The sequence below is a fragment of the Pelmatolapia mariae genome, linkage group LG18 (genome assembly GCF_036321145.2).
Source record: "Pelmatolapia mariae isolate MD_Pm_ZW linkage group LG18, Pm_UMD_F_2, whole genome shotgun sequence".
NCBI classification, from domain to species: Eukaryota; Metazoa; Chordata; class Actinopteri; order Cichliformes; family Cichlidae; genus Pelmatolapia; species Pelmatolapia mariae.
In genome coordinates, this window is record NC_086243.1 from 31769010 (window position 1) to 31791125 (window position 22116).

Here is a 22116-nt window from a genome sequence, read left to right on the forward strand (position 1 = left end):
TATTGGGGGGGGGGGGGGGCAGAGAGAAATGTAAATATTAACAAAACTTAAAAAAGTAGGCCAAGTTATAAAGAAAAAGGCAATAAACCAAGTCTTGAAAAATAAAACTGAAAAATAGAAATACAGAATAATAATTTAAAAAAAAGCTCCATCCAGATCTTTACAACCAACAACATAAAATCTATCTTAATTAAATGGCCTAATTCTCAAATAAATTTGCAAAATAAAGTATGAATAAAATAAGACATTCATTTCATGTAAACTCAAATTAACAGAGTCACATTAAACGCACATCATTGCCTGCTGTAGCGTTTTTCACAGTTGCACTTCACCTTAAAGGTAGGTTGATAAATTGCATTTAGCTTAACCACAATACTTTCACGTGTTGTCCAGCTTGAAGGCGGTGGCAAGATGAGTCAAAACCCGCGGTCCACCCACTTTAGGCACAGCAGTCCGTGTTGAGCGTTACTTCCGCTCCACCAAGTTTAAAACAAAGTCCCGCAACTAAAGGAAAAATGTAAAAAAATATTTCAAACAAATACAAAATTAAAACATTAAAATAATTCACTGTCAGTTACATTGTGACGACAGAGATTGGCTGCCTATTAAGAAACCTGACACTCGGTGATTTGCATACTAACAGTGCTAACAGGGGTGAGTGGGGCAGCCTGCGCACAGAGGACGGAGGGAAACAACTAGCAAGACATGAAACCTATTATCTCATTTGTTCTTTTCCAGTGGATTTTTCAGCTACTGTTGTAAATCATACCCATATTCAGTTTTGGGGTAATCTATTATTTTCTTTCTTAACTTCTAAAAGTTTGATTTAAGGGGGCGTTGCCCCCTCTTGCCCCGGCGCCGAACACCATCAACTTAAATAGTGATAGAAAGCATAGTATTAGTGGTCTGCCCCACTTAAGATCAAAGTGTGCTTTATGAGACCCACGATGTAAAATGAGACAGTGCTTAACTTGAATCATTGGGAGGGCGCTAGTACACATTACCGACTAGCCTGCCGGAAACACAATGACGAAGAAGAAAAACGGAAGTGACGCGTTGTTGTCGCTGCTCGGCGCAGTAGAATTTACGGAGAGACTCGAGAGACTTGGTGCAGCAGGCGATGAAATCTAAAACCTTACTAAAGCTTGAGTGAAGAAATCATCCGTGAATGCAGACTATTGGATATCCGAGATAACAGGTATGTAAAACTGTGATGTTAAAAGATCCACTACGAAACGTGTATCCTACGTCTTTCCCTGCAGGACTTACGAACGACAACCACTGGTAAAAAAGAACGCTTGAGCACTAAGGCGGGAGTTTTAAAGAAAAGCGAACATATGTTTTTAGATGTACTCACCGTTTTCTTTATGGTGTTATTTTTGTGCCACTATTCTGAGCGCTCTTGAAAAGAATTTGCCAGCAAACGTGTTGCATTTTGAGGACAAATTTATTTTGAGCGAAGAAAGGCTAACTTTTAGCGAACACTGCTGCGTGCAAAAATGTATTGCAATGTTTGAAATTATTTGATTGTTTGAATTATTATCCATACACACACACAATAGCAGCTCAGTTTTTGCATTTGCTTTTGCTCAGATCTCTGCGGACCTGCAGCATTTAGATACTTTACACAGTGCAGCTGTAGATCTGTAAGGCCAAGTGACTGTGTGCCTTCGTTGTGTAAGCAGGCCAGAGACTGGGTGAATGTACAGTGTATTTAGTGTGATCAGGGTAAGTCAATGACAGTAGGTCTTCGGGGTTTCTACTCCGCTGCCGTATTTCATACGGGTCCACATTTCCAATGCACTCTATTTTTTGCAAGTACCGTCTCTTTGCACCCGGACGCAATCTGTCTCTATACCGTCCTTTTTCGTTTGAGCTGCTTTTAAGCATGGTTCGTAGCAATCTTCTCTCCAACACGGTTTGTTTTGATTCGTGGCCTTCAAAAACGGCGCCGCGCTCCCCCAATAACAGGAAGTAGAGTGGAGACAAAGCACGGAAACGGAAAAGAAAACGTAGAAAAAGAGAAAAAAATTTGTTTTTACCCAGTTACATAATTTACATTTCATCATTTGTGTGTGTGTGTGCGCGCGCGTGTGTGTCACACACATGTGTGAAGGGGTTGTGATTGTGATCTGGATATGTGGGGTAAACGACTATCTTTGAGCAGAAATGTCTAAACCGGTGAGGTGATTTCAGTAGGCACATGATGGGCTGAGCCAGGGTCTCCCAATGCTTTCACACAAAATCTCTTATAATAATAATAATAATAACGCACTGGATTTATATAGCGCTTTTCAAGGCACCCAAAGCGCTTTACAATGACATTATTCATTCACGCTCACATTCACACACTGGTGGAGGCAAGCTACGGTTGCCCTGGGGCAGACTGACAGAAGCGAGGCTGCCATATCGCGCCATCGGCCCCTCTGGCCAACACCAGTAGGCGGTAGGGTAAAGTGTCTTGCCCAACGACCAGGACAGAGAGGCCGGGGATCGAACCGGCGACCTTCTGGTTACAGGTGCCCTTCCCAACCAAATGATAATGACCCATACCCTTTTTTTCACACCTTGGCTTGTCGATGATCATTGACCCACTTAAGTACTCCCTAAAGTGGGTCAACGATCCTCTTAAGGGACACCTCCCACTAGGTTTTAAATACCTGGGACTCTCAACCGTTTGGCCTTAGAACTGGAAACGTTTATAGGATTAGAGGTGAAACATAATCCAGTAGCTTTCTTTCCAAGATCATTAGGCTACTACGTTTTCCCTTCCCACTGTTGCCAGAATGGTAGGGTCAGTATATAAAGTCCCTTGAGACAACTGTTATTGTGGTTTGGTGGTATATGAATAAAATAAAATGTAATTGAAAATTTAATTAATTTGATTAGACACACAGACATAATAATAATAATAATAATAATAATAATAATAATAATAATAATGGAATAGAGAAGTAAAATTATCATTAGCAAATTATCAATAATAAAGACGGCTATGGGACAGGAGCTTGGTATATGTTTGTTATGATTTTGACAAACGTATACATATGGTGGTTCACTGAGGGTCAGTACTGGCTGGGTTAGCAGTTTTTCTGTGCTAAGAGCAGCAACTTGTAAATGGAAAGGAATGAAGAAGAGGAAAATCCCTCAGGCAGACACAGACAATCACCTTTGTATATTTACAGTTTAGTTATTAAAAATACCTCATTATTCTTCTTAAAAAAAAAAAAAAATCTGTGTGAATGTGTGTTCTTCGAAGTCTCTGTTATTACCCAGAGAGAACCCTGTATCAAGTTACATTGTGTCACCGTCTGTTCTTATGCATTGTTTTACTACTGTTCTATTTCTTTTTTAATAATGGTTGAAAAATTGTTACCATTTGCTTTAATCTAAATATGCATTTTAATTCATGTAGTCACTGTTGTTTTATTTTAACATACAACAGTGAAAGTCAAACTAGCTTAAATGAAGCTGGCAGCAGCCACCTGAATGTTGTGCACTCTGAACTTTGTCAATAAAAGTGTCATAACTCGAATCACTCACACGGGTGCTCTTAAACATTTGTCCCATTTGTACACTCTAAATTTCACTCACATATGTGAGCAACATGCTCACAGTGTACAGGCTTTCTAGAAAATATTTCCTCAGATGTGCCGTCAGATCTGTCATCATATTAGTAACCTTCTTGTTATGTCCCCTTATCCTTTAAGATCCCCTACAGCAATATGAAGTGTGAGGAAGAGGAGAGTCTGAATGACCCAGAGGTCTATAAACAGGAGGGGAACTTTGGTCTGAATAAGGATGGTCCAGAACTTCCACAGATTAAAGAGGAACAGGAGGAAGTCTGCACCAGTCAGGAAATAGCGCAGGTTATAGTGAAGGAGGAGTCTGAAGACGTCTGGACTGGGAAAGAGCGGTTCAGAGTGCTGGATAACATCTGGAAACATGAGGAAGACTTACACTGCACAGGTATATAAAACTTAAAACAGTCTTAATAGGGAAAAATATGATTGATGTAGGATCATGTAGTGGATATATAGTGCATTTACCTCTTGTTTAACCCCTGGGTTGAGGTTGAGCCCAGGCTCATAGTCAGGCTCACCTTAACAACCTAACCCGAGAACGCTTTTTCACTGTTTACAGTAGTGTGTGAAATATACTGACTACACTTATACAGTTTTAACAAAATATTGAGCCAGCAGGCACGGGCCCTTCTGATCATTGTGTTATGACAAAAATTTACATCATTGGGACCCAAGCAGACCTTCAAGTGCAAAACCTACTGAACTTTGAGAACAGGAAGTGTTGCTATTTTCAAAGGGATCGTACTTTTTTGTTGTTCTCTGTTCACAGATGCACTCTCCATCTCCTTTTATCTTGTGCTCGTTCACAAAAACACGTATGGTGCCTTTCTGAACAATTTGGAATTTGGCTTAACTTTCTCAAATTTATGTGTTGATGCATGCACAATCATCCAGGTGAATCCGAATCAACTCTTTGGGACTTGCCAAATTTACATCTGCAACACGCCAACTGTTGAGTGACGTCCCATCTGAAAGATGTGAAACACACCACTAGAAATGTACAGCCCACACTCACCACAGACTTTTTACACTCTCCCACAGGCCCGCACACACATGATATTATTAAACTAGAAGAAAATGGACCCGTCAAACACGAAGATTCTGACTCCATAACAGCGCCGGATGAAGATGGGTTTTCTGTCCACTCCTCTGGGCTGGACTCTGCCGATAGTGACGATGAAGCTGACTTGAGTGAAGAAATGTATCCGTACTACGACACGTACGTATACATTTATGAAATATTGTTTGTTTCTGAGTTAGAGAAAATAAAAACTATACGGCAGAAAGGATTTTTCATTAAATATACATCATTATATTATTCTCATGGTGAACGCTTCTAACATTGTGCAACTTCTTTATGTGAAGTGATGATGATTATGATGATGATGATGAGGAGGAGGAGGAAGAGGAAGAAGAAACCGAGGCCGCCACTACTCTGGATGGAGGCAGAAGAAGATTAAGGAGTCAGAGGAGTTGGCCTTCAGCAAACAAAGCCAAGCGCTCTAGGTCAGAGCCACTCTCTGGTGATGCAGCTGCCTGGAAAAGTGAAAAGGACCCAGACAACTTGCCACACCCCCTGCCACATTTCCTGCCTACGAGAAAGCCAGGTATCCAACCACCTCTTTCAGAGTATCTGACCAGTCCATCTCCATCTAAGCTCTTCAAGATGTATTTTAACTGGGCCGCTGTCAAAACACTGTGTGCAAACACAAACAAAAATGCAGCAAAAAATATTGTTGCAGGTAAAAAATTCAAATGGTCTGAGCTCACAGAGGCTGAACTCTATCGCTACATTGGTCTGACACTGTACATGTGGATTCTGAAGCTGCCAAATATCAAGGATTTTTGGCGTGCCAGTTCCATCTTTTATATGCCGTATCCTAGCAAGGTAATGTCAAGAACCCGGTTCCTCCTCATCACCTGGAACATTCATATGAGTGACCCTGCTGAAGATGAACTCAACGACCGCAAAAAAGGCACCGATGATTATGACTGCCTGCACAGAATACGCCCCCTGTATGACAGTTTGCGTGTAGCCTGCAAAGCGGTGTACCATCCCCAGAAAAACCTCTCTGTGGATGAGCGCATGGTACCGACCAAAGCCAAAACTGCCCTGAAGAAAAACATAAAGAATAAGCAAAAAAAGAGGTGGCTAAAATTTTTTGTGTTGTCTGACAACACGGGGTACACTTTTGACTTCAAGGTGTATACAAGGAAGTCCACTCTGGCAACCGGGAGGGGGCTGTCATTCGATGCAGTGATGTCTCTCGTCAACAAAAACTGCCTAGGATCTGGATATCACATTTACTGTGATAAGTTTTATACCAGCCCAACACTGTTCCGCCACCTTCATGACCTGGGGTTCGGAGCATGCGGCACATTTCGGGATACGAGAATCGGCACCCCAAAAACCAAAGTTAATACCATGACCAAAGAATTTCCAAGAGGGACAGTCAGGTGGATCAGAGAGGGAGCCCTCATTTTCATCAAGTGGATGGACACAAGGGAGGTGAGTGTGTGCTCCACGATGCACACTGCCTTCTCAGGGGACACTCTGAAAAGGATGTGTAAGGTTGGTGGAAAACGCAGAGTAGTCGAGGTGCCTGTGCCATTGGCTGTGAAAGACTACAACAGCTTTATGAGGGAAGCTGACCTGTCAGACCAGCTGATTGGCTCCTATTCCTCATGGAGAAAGAGCAGGGCGTGGTATGTGATGGTGCTGTATCATTTCATTGACATTGCTGTAACAAACAGCTACTTACTCAGCAAGGAGCTGTGTAGCAGACTGGAGGAGCAGCCGGTGAAGCACCAGGCCTTCCTGGAACAGCTGATAGCTGAGCTCTGTGGGGTGCCCCTACAATCAGTCCCAGAGAGGTATCAGCACATCCCTGTTGCCATTGTTGAGGGGGCATCTGGCCATAATAAAGCCTCAAAGGGGCGAAGGAAGTGCAAACTGTGTCGGAAGTGCACTCCCTTCATGTGTGAGGCATGTAGAGTGGCTCTGTGTGTTATCGTTGACAGGAACTGTCACAAGCTGTATCACAGCTCCTTTAAGGGTACTGAAAATTAAAGTTTGACTTTATGCCTCTCTGTATACAAGTTTCCGTGACACTTATAACTTTGATTAGACTGTTGGAAATTGTTTATTTTGATATATATATATATATATATATATCTTATAATTTTGCAAATGTTTCACATGTGCATTTTGTTTTAGTTTTTAATGCAGTTCATACAATCAAAAATGATTGCATCTCAAAAATGAAGCTATAAACACACTAGCAATAAATTTTGAGAGCTTCAAAAGGATTCTGTGACAAATTTTTTTTCTCCATTTATAATTCTGAGGCTTACAGCTATAAAAAAATTTTGTATATAGAAAATTACATCTTTATAAAAATCTATTTTTTGGGCTTATTGTACTTTACCCATTTATTAGCTACTACGAACTTATTACATATTAAAATTTGGGAAATGAAGGTTATAATTATGTAGCCAGCTGAAATGGGACATTTCACACAGCATGTAAAAACACAAGGATAAGCTGTAGCAGACTTATTCTATGGGAGATCACAGAACAACTTGGAACCCTCTTACCATCTGTAGACTGAGGTCTGAGGGATCTTCCAGGGTGGTGATGTCACTTTCCAAACAACAGATTGGTCTGTAGGCCTGGATTAGTTCCACAAGTTACCATGTCAGCATATGTGAATGACCTTCATAATACTGAAAACCCAGGTTTGAACTTGAAGTTAACTCGATCAGCCTCAAATTTTGCTTTAAAGTACAAACTTGTGATCACAGTATCTGCTTCTGCATTTTAGTTGATAGTTGCTATGATAACTTTCTTTACCCTTAAAAAAAATCTGGCAGACTTAGAGTTAGCTGAAAATTAATCAAACTTTGTAACAAATTCAAATCATTAAACTAATAAATAATGTCTAAAGATACATTTAATTGATACTATTTAATTTAATTGAGACAATAGAGGCCCTAAGGCATACATACAACAACGACCAAGAAAAAACTAAATCAATTCAATTTTATTGATATAGCGCCAAATCATAGTAACAGTTGCCTCAAGGTGCTTTATATTGTAAGATAAAGACTCCACAACAATACAGAGAAAACCAAACAATCACACGAACCCCTATGAGCAAGCACTTTGGCAACAGTGGGAAAGAAAAACTCAACTTGAGGCAGTGCCAGGCTGAGGGAGGGGCGGCCATCTGCCATGACCAGTTTTGGGTGTGGGGAGGAATACAGGAAGACAAGCTATGAAAGAGCCATATAATTTAACAAATGATTAGACACAGACTGATGTATAAACACAGAGTGAGTGAAAAACAACGTGCATCATGGAAACCCCGGGTTGCCTAAGTGCATATTGCAGCATAACTAAGGCAGGATTTAGGGTCACACAATCCAGCCCATAATATACACATTGAAGGACATATACTCTTTGAAAAGAAGCGCTGTAGTTATTTAAGCAAGTTAAATAACTACAGCCTGCTCTAATCACTGTAATAAAATACTATGGCCAACAGTATTGAATGCTGCACTGAGGTCTAGCAGGACATGAGTCCGCTGTCAGGGACAAAAGAAGATCATTTGTGACCTTCACTAAAGCCATCTCTGTACTGTGATGGGCTCTGAAACCTGACGAAAAGTCTTCAAATAAGAAATTCCTCTGTAGATGACCAAATCCCCCAGGTATAGTATGTTGTAATGTTTAGTGTGTGTGAGGAAATGGACCTTTGTAGATAAATTTTATGTAATCTTTTATTTTTTAAACATTTTTCTAAACAGCTTCCACCACTTTGCAGTCTGCCTCCCAACCCACTACTAGCAACCATCACGATGCCCCGGGCAGCTACCGGCTCCTTTCGCCGCTCCAGGCCAACACACCAACCTACACAACTATGCAACCTCCCCAGCAAATAGAGTCTGCGTTGAATGCCTTTGATAATGAAAGTATGCTTTGATAAAATTAGTTTAATCACAATTTCATTGTAATTTTACCATCAAGACACTAATATATATTATTAAATATCATCTTATTTTTATTTTTTAGATTCTAGAGAGTCTGTGAGGCAACTTTTAAAAGGCAAATTCTAAAATGTTGTACTTTGAAATTTTACATAGGATTTCATCTATATGCGAAAGGGATAAACTTGTAAACAGTTTGAGCTGATTGAACTACTTAAAACTTGAAAATTCAAAATGTGAAGCCATAACTTATGGATATAGTTGTTTTTTCTCATCACAATGCTTATCCGGTTTATCACAAGCCAGTTTTATTGTTCTTTTTAACAGATGCAGCCTTCCAAAAACTGATAGCTATGGTGACAGAGCTGACCAGAGAAGTCAGGGACCTCCGTGAGGAGTTCAGAGCCTTCCGTCAATCCTGCAGCAGTGAACCTGTTGATGCCTGGGTTTTGCCTCTGGATTTGCCTTTACATAATATGGATGAGTTGAACAATGCAGAGGCAACTCTGCAGTTACCGGAAGCAAATAAAACAATGGTAAGTTCTTAAATGTTATGTAACTTTTGTACCTCAGAACTTTATAAATTGTCCAATTTGGTTAAACTGCTTAAAAATGGTCTGCTGCTGTCCTGCTTGAATATACATCAGCACGCTATCATCGGAAGATCCAACAAATAGGAAATATTTTAGTTAATTCCTTTTATCTCTGGAAAATTAGGCTTTGGGGAAAAAATCATTATGTCTCTTTCATCTATTTCATGATGTCAACACACAAGCATATTCATACACATTTAAAACACAAGTAACGATAATTCAATTTTTAAAAATATCTTGACAGGTGAGACGCTTTTCTTTGATTGGAGGGACCACACTGGAGGTGCGAGTCCGTCGTATACTAGCCTATGCCATTACAAATGAGCTGGCCTCTGGACTTAACTGGGCTGGGAGAAAAAATAAGGACCAGACCAAGCAAAAAAGGGCATTTAAAGAGACAGTGCTCTGCAGATGCATTTTTGGTAAGTTTTATTGTGTATTGTAGTTTTATGAACCTTCAGTGAAGAATAGAGGGATCAATTGAAGTGCTAGATGCATCTGTCATTTCCTGTGTCAGGTCTTTGCTAGATTTTTCCTCTTTCTTAAGAACATGACTTTTATGTCCTGTTAATCTGGAGATAGTGTTTTAGGTCTTCCACTTTTTTTGTCCTCCATTTGTTCTTCTCCTTTTTTTAAGGATACATGGCACACAATGCTAAGACATGCCAAATTTTCAGCTAATAGCTCTGTGGGAATCACCTTGTTGGTACAAAAATGTAGTTTTATGTCCATCACACTGGCATTTTTCACGATTCAACTTGACAGTTTTATTATGTATTTGGGACCACTGAATTGGAGTGACAGGCAAAAATTTCTTTGGACAAGCCAAGCCACCATGCTGAGCTTTTAGCTAATAACGCTCAGAGTTTCTTGAAATCTCTTCATAGGCACCTTAAAGCCCACCTACATCTCACGTTAGCTGATCACAATAGGTCACATAATAGGGTGAGGCAAGGTCTCACAATGGTTTCACCTGAAACCTCTGCTGATAATGACCCACACCCTTTTTCACACCTTGAAAAAGTCACCTTTCATGTGATGAGATACATGATCATTAGTGGGTTGCTGACCCTCTTAAAGGACTGCTCTCACCAGGGTTTAAGTATTTGGGACTCTCAACCATTTGGTCTTAGAACTGAAGAAGCTTCTTGGATGAGAGGTGGAACATCTTCAAGAAATGTAAAGAAGTCTCGATTTCTTTCCCCAAGCTCCTGAGATTTCTCTGAAAATGGTGAGGTACAAGCACTGGGCTGAAAATTAGCAAAAAAGCAGCCAATGTCCAAAGAATGTTGAAAGACCGGAAACTATTACTGCGAACGAAACAAACTAGTCTGGCACCTTGGAAGCAAAAATTAATACATTTGGCAGACTTATTTCTACCTTAACCTTGGCAAGGTGATAATTGTGGCTTGCCCAGTCCTCCTTGTCTGAGGGATACAGGAAAATGCTTAGGACACTGTAATTCCAGGCCACATGTTTGGTCCTGCAGCCAACCAGATCATGGAATATAGCACCTCGGTGAACAAAGTGAGGTAACCTTTTGCTGATTTCTGCCTTGTGACTTTCATGTTAATCAGCCTAGTAGTTTATAGCAGCGGTCCCCAACCTTTTTTGCGCCACGGACCGGTTTAATGTCAGACAATATTTTCACGGACTGGCCTTTAAGGTATCACGGATAAATACAACAAATTAAAATGATATGACCAAGACAAAAGCTGTGGTATTTTGTAAGTATAATAATAAAAGCTAATTCACAGTGAAATTGTGCAACTTTATTAGCAGCGTCCTCCTGAAATGCACCAACAACACTGAGAGTAACATCATCCTCTCTGTCCCTTAATGCTCTCTGATCACTATGATAACGTGTAAATATTTCTTTCAAAATAAGACACACAACTAAAACACGGGAAAAGACCCAGGGAAACAGTTACGATAAAAAAAAAACCTAAACCCTAACCATAAATTTCACACCTGAGTCTCCAGTACCGGTCCGTGGCCCGGGGGTTGGGGTTTATAGGCTTTCTCCCTGCTAAAGGCTTTTGGCAAGAGGTTGTTCATATTTAAGCTCTAATTGAGCCTCTCTTTTTTTTTTCCTCTTTATTTTTTTGCTTGTTTGTTTTTGTCCTAGATGGCCTGACTCAGCAGATGGGGGTAAACTCAGTTTCTGAGTTTGCCTTCGCCCAAGCAGTGCAGAAATGGCTCCGCTGTGCTCCAGATCGGATGGGTGGTGCAGGACGCCCAATATCCAGCCCCATCCCAGAGTAAACTAAAAACAATGACTTGTAACTAATACATTTAACAAATTTTGTATAAAATAGTTTTTTTTATTGATGCAAATATGTCTATTGTCATTTTTTTAATTACATAATGCCCAGTGCTTAATATTATAGGGCTATTGTTATGGACATGATAAATTGTAGGATAATGTTCAACATATAATGGTTATCCTGTTTTTAGATCAAAAACAATTGTCTTTTTCACAGGTTTAAGTGTTGATGGTAGTTTTCTGTGGTCTAGGATTGATGGAAATACCTATTAAGTCCTGTTTTAATCATGATTTTATTGTTGTTTCAATATTAACCAACGGTGGAAAAGTGGTGGAAAATCAACACCGGAATTCAACATTGATTCATTATTAACTGAGGGTAATAACTGATATAAAATCAATGCTAAAATTCAACACTGATTCAATATTAACAGAGGATGTAAAAGTGATGTAAAATCAATGTCAGATTTCAATGTTGATTCAACTGAATTGTCTGATATTACTATGACATTATTTCAATGAATATTTGCCATTTGGGTTAGCTGTTTTACAACTACTCTTTCACAAATGTTTGAGATAAAAGCAAATTTGAAAATTTGCCTTTAATCAGCTGAAATATCTGGGTCAAGAGGTGGTTTAATCATCAACTTGAAGGCCTGTGGTACATCGCCGATTATTACATAATATTTAAGACTGAAGCATTAATTAATGGTAGGACTTCTTTGAGCAGTCTTGTAGGAATGGGGGGCTAAAAGACATGTTGATGGTTTGGAAGAAGTAATTACTTAAGTTAACTTAGAAATATCTATTGGAGAAAAGGAGTAAATAAATATCAATGGTACTAAAAGCAGCTGTATATAATGTTACCGTACCACAGTTCACAGATCGCATTAACTCTGGGACAAACACATCAAGATATGAAAAGTGGCAGGTTAGCCTTTTTAGACTGTGAGATTTAATTAAAAATGGGAGACATTTAAAAGCTAATGTCAACTGACAGTTAATTTATGTGCAGTGCATAAATACCATAAAAATGATGGAAAGACAAACTAAAAGAAAATTGAAACCTCTTGCAATATGAAAGATTTCAGTCGTTTGCAGTTTAATAAACTCAACAGAGACTCCAGTAAAGAGCAGCTGAGTGAATGTGGTCTGGACTCTGTGTAGTGGGATAGTCTTCTGCTTAAATAACAGGATCATGAACAATACTTTGTAGACTGCCAAAGAATTTGAACATGGTACTGGGATTAAGTACAACAGATTTTCTTAAATAAAACCCAAATTCAAGCACACTGGGTGAAAAATTCCATTGTAAAAATCTGAGTTTAAATCAATTATAATTTATATAAAACATTGTCAGACACCAAAAAACAAATTGTGAAATACAGTAGAACATTGTTATATTGTTTACTGCAAAGAATTGGTTACAATAATTTTTATGACATTTCGATTTAAACTATTAAAAAAGGATAACTAACTAAATCAAAATCACAACATGAAGTGATAATGACTCCAGATTTTTGGTCTTAGGTATTACTTGCATGATTTCAAATCCTTTGTAGGAAAACCAGAATGACTGATGAATTGAATTTTGTAATAAAAACAAAAATCATGTTTTTTGTAACAGAGTTGATTAGATAAAAAAAAATTATTAACTACAATCTACAATTAATATATACTTGTTATATGTACAGTTATCTGTTACTAGAAAAACATGCATCATTGGAACAAGCCAATTAATGTAACAAACAGTTGTTACCGTTACGGACATAAAATACCAAATTGACCTGAATATGAGGTCATCTTTTCCCCTCATGTGTTGCAGTGAAGCACTGCTATGAACACTGCTCCACGTGAACTCTTTCCCCCCCATCTTTGACACTTTCATACACTGTGAATTCTCATGTGCTTTTTCAAGTGACATCTGACTGAATGTTTTACCACATATTACAAAAGTGTGGCTTCTCACCTGTGTGGATTCTCATGTGAACTTTTAAGCTCCTCATCTAACTGAATCCTTTCCCACATGTGCTACAGCAATAAGGTTTCTCACCTGTGTGACTTCTCACGTGAGTTTTAAAGCACACCACGTCACTGAATTTTTTTCCACAGGTGTTACAAGAATGTGGCTTCTCACCTGTGTGGATTCGCACATGAACTCTGAATGCTGACGACTTACGAAAGCTTTCCCCACAGGCGCTACAACAATATGGCTTCTCACCTGTGTGGATACTCATGTGAACTTTTAAGCTCTTCATCTGACTGAATCCTTTCCCACATGTACTACAGCAATAAGGTTTCTCACCTGTGTGGCTTCTCATGTGACCTCTGAATGCTGACAAGTGACGAAAGCTTTTCCCACAGACACTACAAGAATATGGCTTCTCACCTGTGTGGATTCTCATGTGACTTTTTAAGTGGAACATCTGACTGAATCCTTTTCCACATGTGCCACACGAATAAGGTTTCTCACCTGTATGGATTCTCATGTGAGTTTCCAGTCCTGGTTTGTAAATGAATTTTTTTTCACATAGGCTACAAGAATATGGCCTTTCACCTGTGTGGGTTCTAATGTGAATTTTTAAGCCGTTCATCTGACTGAATCCTTTCCCACAGGTGCTACAAGAATAAGGTTTCTCGCCCGTGTGGATTCTCATGTGAGCTTTTAAGTGGTACATCCGACTGAGTCTTTTCCCACAGGTGCTACAAGAATATGGCTTCTCACCCGTGTGGATTCTAATGTGAGTTTTGAAGTGGTTTGTCCGACTGAATCGTTTCCCACAGGTGCTACAAGAATAAGGTTTCTCACCTGTGTGAACTCTTAGATGTTCAGTCAGTCTGTATTTATACTGAAAGCTTTTGCCACAAATCTCACACTTTACAGACTTTCTACTGGTGTCAGGCTTACACTGACTATATGACATGAGCTGGCTCTCTACTCCACTTTTCTTTCTCTGATTTCTCCTCTTTGTGTTTGCATTTGTAGTTGATCCTGAGTGCACACGCTCACTTTCTTCCTGGTCTTGGCTCCACTCTGGCTGAGGACAGTTGTTAGAAAGGAGGTCACTGCTCGGTTCAGGTTTCTCATGAGTAGAAGTCACCATAAATGTATTAGTCTCTTCCTTTAGAAGACGCCACTCTCCCTCCTGACTGGTGCAGGGTTCCTCCTGTTCCTCTTTAAATTCTGGAGGCTTTCGATCCTCCTGATCCAGACTGGAGATCCTTTCATGGTTAGAGACCTGTTGGTCTGCAGGAACCTCTTCCTCCTTACAGAACGTTTGATCTGAAAAGTCTCAAGAGACAAAAACGAAAAAATAAAATGAAAAAAACAAAAACTCGAACATTAAAAAAACAAAACATCTAAACAACTATTAGAAGTTTTCTATGAGCATGTCGCCCACGTAAACCAGGAAAACAGTTATGCTAGTGATACTGATACTTAAATACAGCTGAACAAATTGAAGTTTGGGGAGCTACATACAAATCAAAAGATCTTGGCACATTTTTTACATAGTAACTTTGTTGCGGATGTTGAGATTTGGTTTTGTACATTACCACAATGAATTTTAAATGAAACCACTCAGATTCAGTTCAAGTGCAGACCTTCAGCTTCAATTCAGTGGGCTGAACAAAAACACTGCATAAAAATGTGATAAAATAAAGCATTTTTAAAACAGTGATTTCATTAGAGGGACTCAGAAGTAATTGAACAAATTAACTAAAAAAATGTTCATCTCTAATACAGATGCTTGCATTCTCCTTTTTAATACTCTACCAGGCCTTTATTACAGTGACTTTCATTTCCTGTTTGTTTGTGGGCCTTTCTGTCCTAAGCTTAGCCTTCAACCTTAGAAATGCATGCTCAACTACGTGAGAGATTTGTGACAGTAAGCGTGTTTGGAGGCTATAGTTAATGTGTAGTGTAGTCGTTGTTTTGTTTTGTGTGTCAGTTCTACTGGTGAATGTCACAGTTGCTCCAAAAAGCCACCAAAGGCAGATTGTAGTATAAACGCTGTCGCATGTGGAAAACAAGAGTGATACACCTCATGTTGTCATACCTGCAGTGTTTATCTCTGTGGTGTTCTTCTCTGTCTCATAGTGGACAGAAACTACTTTTTGGAGTTGCATAAATAATTAGAGTGGTATATTATTTGATGCAGAACACCTGATTGTTCTGTAAATAGTTTTAAATGGATTTGGCTTGCATTTCTAGGTAAACAGTACCATATAACGATGTTATTTGCAAAACTTGTGCATAATGTTTTGTGCGGAAGTACTATAACAGAGTTCTGCTGATTGGAGCTGGCACGGACCTGGCTTATTGAAGAACAAGAAGCGGCTACAGCTGTTTAAAATCCCACAAGGCTGGCCGACATGGTAGGGCTGTGAGTATTCAGACTGTTTATTGAATGCAATATGGACAAGATCTTGGAGAAGCTCATGGCTCTGCAATATCGATAAGATCTTGGAGAAGAACAACGGGAATTGAGAGACCTGATGTTAGTTCACACTAACCAAAACAACCCGCGTCGACCGAAGATTGTTGACTTTTGCCTAACCGAGTTAAAGGACACTTTCTCTCGGCTGAACACGGAACACACACACACGGACACATACGCTTGTAGACTGACAAAGACCTACACTCACCCCCCCACCCCCTCCAAAATGCCTTCGAAGCTTATGTCTTCTATGTTGTGAGATGTGATGATTCATGTGCTATGTGCTGAGGTGTTTTTTTTCTGCTCTCAAACTGATCTCCCTGTTGGAGCTCAGTCTGGGGTGAGTTTTTTTCTCCTCATCTTTCCTCATGTTGTGCATTTTCCATTGTTTCGGTTTGGGTCGTTGCTTGTGTGGCCGAATGGCCAGTGCTACCTAGCCTGACCCGTCTCCCCAATGTGATGTTTGTGTATTGTATGTACGGTCGGCAAGGTATCTTAATCTTAATTAACCCTTGAATCTCTGACTCTGACAATTTTTTAGAAATGTACAATTTCTATTTGCATTTCAAGTTTTGAAAATGATTTGTTAAACATGTTTGTTGTTTTTACAGTAAAAAAAACAAACTTTTTTCTACTCAGATTTTAGTTTTTTTTGCCTGAATTTAGATAAAGTGTATGAATACAGTATGTCAAAATCAAAAAATAACTCCAATTTCAGATATTTGAGATTGTTCTGAAAGAATGATACCAAACAAGGCAAGCTAAGGCAGTTTTTAAAGATGAAATACAGAGGTCAAATCAAAAGTAAAAATGGCTAATTATACCCTGGACCCCAGAGGGTTAAGATTAGGTGACCGAAAGTTGACTGTTGCTTTGGCTGTATGGTTTTTGTCATTGTCCATCTATATCATGAAACGCTGCCCAATCAGTTTGTCTGCATTTAGCTGGATTTGAGCAGACAGTATGTCTCTGAACACTTCAGATTTCATTCAGCTCCCTTTGTCCTTTGTCACATCATCAACAAACACTAGTGTCCCAGAGCCATAGGCATCCATGCACACCCAAGCCGTAACAGTGCCTCTGCTATGTTTTAAAAATGATGTGGTGTGCTTTGGATCACAAGCTGCTCCACGCCTTCTCCATACATTTTTCGTGCTATCATTCTGGTAGAGGTTGATCTTGGTTTCATTTGTCCAAAGAATGTTGTTCCAGAACTGTGTTGGCTTTTTTTTTAGGTGTTTGTTTTGTTTAGCCGAAATTCCAATCTAGCCCCTTTTTTTCTTGAGGCTTATGAGATGCTTGCGCCTTGCAGTGGACCCTCTGTATTTACTTTCATGCTGTCTTCTTATTATGGTAGACTTGGATATTTATACAGATACCTCTTGGAGACCGCTGTTCACTTTGTTGTGTGTTGTGAAGAGGTTTCTCATCACCATGGAAATTATTCCGCAATCATCGACCACTGTTGGCATCCCTGGATGTCCAGGTCTTTTTGCATTGCCAAGTTCACCAGGGCTATCTTTTGTAGAGTTTGCCACTACGAATAGTGTAGCTCAGAAAGGATTTCTTGGATGGGTTTTTTTCTAAGTTTAAGGGTGGCTTGCTTCACCTTCATGGAGAGCTCCTGGCCATTTTCTGCTTAACTGATAATGACATATTGAAGTAATTGCCCACACCTGCCCATGAAATAGTATTTAAATCAATTATTGTCCAATTACTTTTGGTTCCTTTAAAAAGAGCATGGCACATATTAAGGAGCTAAAACTCCTCAACCTTTCATCCAATTATAATATGGATAAACCCAAATTAAAGTCAAGCGTCTATACATTATGTCCATGTCGATTGTATAATTAGCAGTGGAATATGTTTCAGAAAACAGGTAAAAAAAACAAAACAAACAAAATTTGTGTCAGTGTCCAAATATATATGCACCTAACTGTATGCTTTCTTACACAGTGGGAAATATTTTGGCTGCTCAGCTCCAACTGTCATGACAATGGAACATTTTAGGTTAGAAATTCTGAATGGCATACTCTGTGGAAAATGTAAAGAAAAATGGAATACAATAGGTGCAAATCTAATAAACCTATATTTTACTCATAACATACATTAAACTGACATTTTCCTGTTGAATTTAATGGCAGCAATGTCCCTCAAGATAAAATTGTAAGGACTTCAATATCTCATCTACGATACATCAAAAGAGACTGAGAATCTGGAGAGATCTTAATGCAGCACTGCAGTGAAAAAAGGTGCGATTCTGTAATGGAAATCACTGCATGGGCTCAGGAGCACTTCCAGAAATCCGTCTGTGAATACTCTTCTCTATGCCATCTACAAACCCAGGCTAAAACTATCATGGGAAGAAGAAGCCATATGTGAACATGATCCAGAAACACTGCCATCTTCTGTGGGATTAAGGCCCCTTAAAATGGACTGAGGCAAGGTGGAAAACTCTTCTGTTGAAACTCTTCAGATGAATTAAAATTTGAATTTTGGGGGGGAAAACATGGACATGACATCCTTTGGATTAATGAGGATCACTGGCTTGTTCTCAGTGCTCAGTTCAAAAACCTGCTTCTCTGATGGAATTGCCTATGGAACTGGCAGCTTACGGATCAAGTTTCTAACTCAACAATGCTCCCTTCCAGACGACGGGCTTTTCAGGGAAGGCCTTGCATCAGCTAGACAATATTAAACCACATACTGCATCTATTCCAACAGCATGGCTTTGTAGTAGAAGAGTCCAGGTGGTGAACTGGCCTACCTGCAGACATGGCAAATGTTTCTTTCATCCACTGAAAATATTTTGCATATGATGAAGTGAAAAATATGAAAATGGAGACCCAGGACTGTTGAACAGCTAGAATCTTATATCAGAGAAAAATGGGAAGAAACTCAAAACAGCAGCTGGTCTCCTCAGTTCACCGACTGTCGTTAAAAGAAGACGGAAACAGTGGTAAACATGGCTCCGTCCTGACTTTTCTGTTGCTATCATCAATTTCAAAATAAGCAAATGTTTTTGTATATTTGTTTGTTTTGTTGTTGTTTTTTTTCATTTTTAAAAGTCCCCATTTTCTTCTACAATGTCCCAGCGGGTTTAATTGGGGTTGTATCTGTAGAAAATTTGTATCCATTAACAAATAAAGCCAATCAGCATCATAATATGATCTCATTTTCAGGTTTTAACATTAACTAGACTCAAGATTGTTTCTACTTTCTCAACCAACACACTTCAGCTTGTTCCTTTTAGTTTTAGTCATTTAAACGTGTTGCGCCTGGACCTTAAATTGTTCTAGCTGTTGCTAGTTTTGCAATATTTGTGCTTTACTATTAGCAAACTTGCGAGCCTTTTCCTTCTTCCCAGTGCAGACATCACTGATGCTTCACTGGTCATTTCCTGCTTTCCTGAGTTTTACATACCTTTGCTTTGTATCTTTATTTCAGGTTTCCAGATGGTATCCAGCAGTCTGAGCCTTTCCTGCCCGGTCCAGACGATGATGTGTTCAACCTCCTGACTGGTGCAGAGTTCCTCCTGTTCCTCTTTAATCTGAGGCGGCTCTGGGTCCTCCTGCTTCAGACTGGAGCTCCTCTCCTGGTTATAGACCTGATGGTCTGCGAGACCCTCCTCATCCTTACTCTTCATTCTGTTTTGAGAAGTCTTGACAAAGAGACACAAGTGATAACGGGAGAAATTTAAAATGAACAAATGTGACAAATGCTTCAAGAGTACCGTGTGAGTGACTCAAGTTCTGATACTTTTATAAGCAAAATTAAGAATAAAAAACATTCAGGTAGCTGCTGCCAGCTTCACAGTTGTGCAACTGTTTGTCTTTTTAACTTGCCACAGTGACAACCAAAAGTAAATATATCATTAAAATGTATATTTAGATATAGGGCTGCCACGATTAGTCGACTAGTCACGATTACGTCGGCTATCAAAATCGTCGACGACTGATTTAATAGTCGACGCTTCGTTTGAAGCTTTGTAAGATCCCAAAAGACGCAGGAATAAGTAGCAGGATTTAAGAGTGTAATAACGGACTGAAACAGAAGATGGCAGCACTGCATGTACAAGGATGCCAGCTGCCGTTAAACCCCGAAGAAGAAGAAGTAGCTCTGTCCCAGAATTCATAGCGCAGCCCAGCTCAGTTGTCAACAATGGCGGCAGCTAGTTAGTTTTAATATTACTCTTATTATTCTTTCTGGGTCACAAAATAAACGTTTAACATATTTTCAGGCGAGAATGTAACTGTGTAAACCTCAAATATCTGCTCAGTTTATCAAGACACCACATATTTTCAAAAGCGCTCCGACGTTTTCGGAGACGTCTGTTAACCACTAGCTCGATAGTTAGCCGGGGGCAAGGCTCACTAGAGCCGCTGAGAACACCGGACTCCCGGCAAATCGTTTTCAAACCCACCGCCGTCTTTCGCTACTCAGGTTAAACATGCATAAGTCACTTAGATAACTTAAAAATGTTATTGTTTGGCTTTTTTAGTATTTTATTTGTTTCTGAGTAAATCGGTTTGCCTGAGATTAAAGTTATAGTTTTTACACAGCTGAATAAACGTCAAGCAGACAGCTGGTTATCAGAAGTGTGAGATGCTCGAGAATTTACTCCGGTGTCCTGTTATATTTTAGATAGCAAGGAGTTTATTAAACTTCACCGAAACAATCTGCAAATTTCATTAAAATTTAATAAACTATCATCTTGTCTTTATTTTTAGTTAGCACAAACTTTAAACACTTAAAGCTGTAAGCTAATGATAGTTATATAAGAGCAGATGCATGCTGGTGCAATAAGCTGTACGTTTTACGTCCAATGGATGCATGACCTGATTAGTCGACTAATCGCAAAAATAATCGGTGACTAGTCGACTATCAAAATAATCGTTTGTGGCAGCCCTATTTAGATGGAGAATTTTAGAGTCTTTCTCACCATCTGACTATGATCTGAGTCCAAATTTCAAATTAAAAGCTGTTTCACTTTGTTTACTGATTTATGTTTAAAGTTGCAACACTTACCAGTATTTTGTTTTGTTTTTCATTATTTTCAAAATATGAATTAATTGCAGTCACAATAATTAATTAATATCATGTAACTTATTTAAACTGTACTTAAGTAAAAATATAGAATCACCATGTTGGGATGGTGGTTAGCACTGTTGCCTCACAGCAAGAAGATTCTTAGTTCGATTCAGGAGTTTGCATGTTCTGCTCCTCAGTGTGTCGGTTCTCTCTGGGTACTCCAGCTAGGGCTGCCACAAACGATTATTTTTGAGATAGTCGACTAATCACATCATGCATCCATTGTTATAAAACGTACAGCTTATTGCACCAGCATGCATCTGCTCTTATATAACTATCATTAGCTTACAGCTTAAAGTGTTTAAGGTATGTGCTAAGTAAAATTTCTGTTCAGTTTTCTGTTTGATGTTTATTCAGCTGTGTGAAAACTGTAACTTTAATCTCAGCCAAACTGATTTACTCAGGAAAAAATAAAACACTGAAAAAGTCAAACAATAACATTTATAAGCTAAGTGACTTATATAACTAACCCTATAAATGAAAGCAGATGACATTTTATTTTCAAAAGCAAATAACAAGCTAATAGAGTAGCAGTTTACGAAACCTATTATCACCTAAAATATGAAAGATTTCACAACTTTTTTAAGCAAAACTGAATTCATGAATGTGTGAATAAGCAGTATTATGCCAGCCATGTGTCATTAATTCATCTTAAATTATTGTTTTCTTCTTAATTCAGTGAGAAACAGCTGGAAGTGACCCTGCACAGGTTTGAGGTTTGCTGTGGGGAGAGGAACGGTGTAACAGCGAAGCCGACAATGAAGGTAGCTGAGTGTAAATACCATGGGTCAAGCACCCAAAACAATGGACAGTGTACAAGAGAGGTGAAGAAGAGAGTGCAGGCAGGGCGGAGTGGGTGAAGATGAGTGTCAGAGGTGATTTGTGAGTGGAGGATGGCAGCAAGAGGGAAAAAGAAGGTCTACAAGATTGTAGTGAGGCCTGCTGTGATGTATGATTACATGGTTTTCGCTTCACAACTAAAGCGTGCAGTTTACTTTGTGTACACTCAAGTGGAGTTGAGTCAGCTAGTGCCCCTTGTGGCCAAGCACCATGGCCTACAGCCAGATTAACTTGTGACTTGAGACATCTGCACCACGTTTGAATTTGTTTCATGCACAATACATTTGTAACTTTCAATTTTGTCTGTTTTTGTG

The 22116-nt window shown here is 39.2% G+C and overlaps 1 protein-coding gene across 7 annotated transcripts; it reads left to right on the top strand.

The window, feature by feature from the left end:
- Positions 1–1058: 1058 nt before the first annotated feature.
- Positions 1059–22116, top strand: LOC134616962 (piggyBac transposable element-derived protein 4-like). 7 transcript variants are annotated; one of them, XM_063462093.1, is made up of 10 exons: positions 1059–1198; positions 3711–3969; positions 4626–4803; positions 4950–5191; positions 8394–8558; positions 8901–9109; positions 9411–9588; positions 11295–11427; positions 19319–19607; positions 21642–22116. In XM_063462093.1, the coding sequence occupies exons 2-9, from the start codon at positions 3726–3728 to the stop codon at positions 19569–19571; spliced, it is 1602 nt and encodes a 533-aa protein (XP_063318163.1). In that variant the 5' UTR covers positions 1059–1198; positions 3711–3725; the 3' UTR covers positions 19572–19607; positions 21642–22116. The 7 variants fall into 7 exon arrangements, with proteins under 7 accessions (XP_063318163.1, XP_063318164.1, XP_063318165.1 ...); XM_063462094.1 differs by lacking the exon at positions 8394–8558; XM_063462095.1 differs by lacking the exons at positions 19319–19607; positions 21642–22116 and adding an exon at positions 14419–14480.

What these genes read in the sequence shown, in the direction of transcription:
- LOC134616962 (XM_063462088.1), top strand. Translation starts at nt 3,726, where the DNA reads ATGAAGTGTGAGGAAGAGGAGAGTCTGAATGACCCAGAGGTCTATAAA. An exon ending in GGAAGACTTACACTGCACAG is followed by an intron (nt 3,970 to 4,625) that starts GTATATAAAACT and finishes ACTCTCCCACAG; the next exon opens with GCCCGCACACACATGATATT. An exon ending in ATGTATCCGTACTACGACAC is followed by an intron (nt 4,804 to 4,949) that starts GTACGTATACAT and finishes CTTTATGTGAAG; the next exon opens with TGATGATGATTATGATGATG.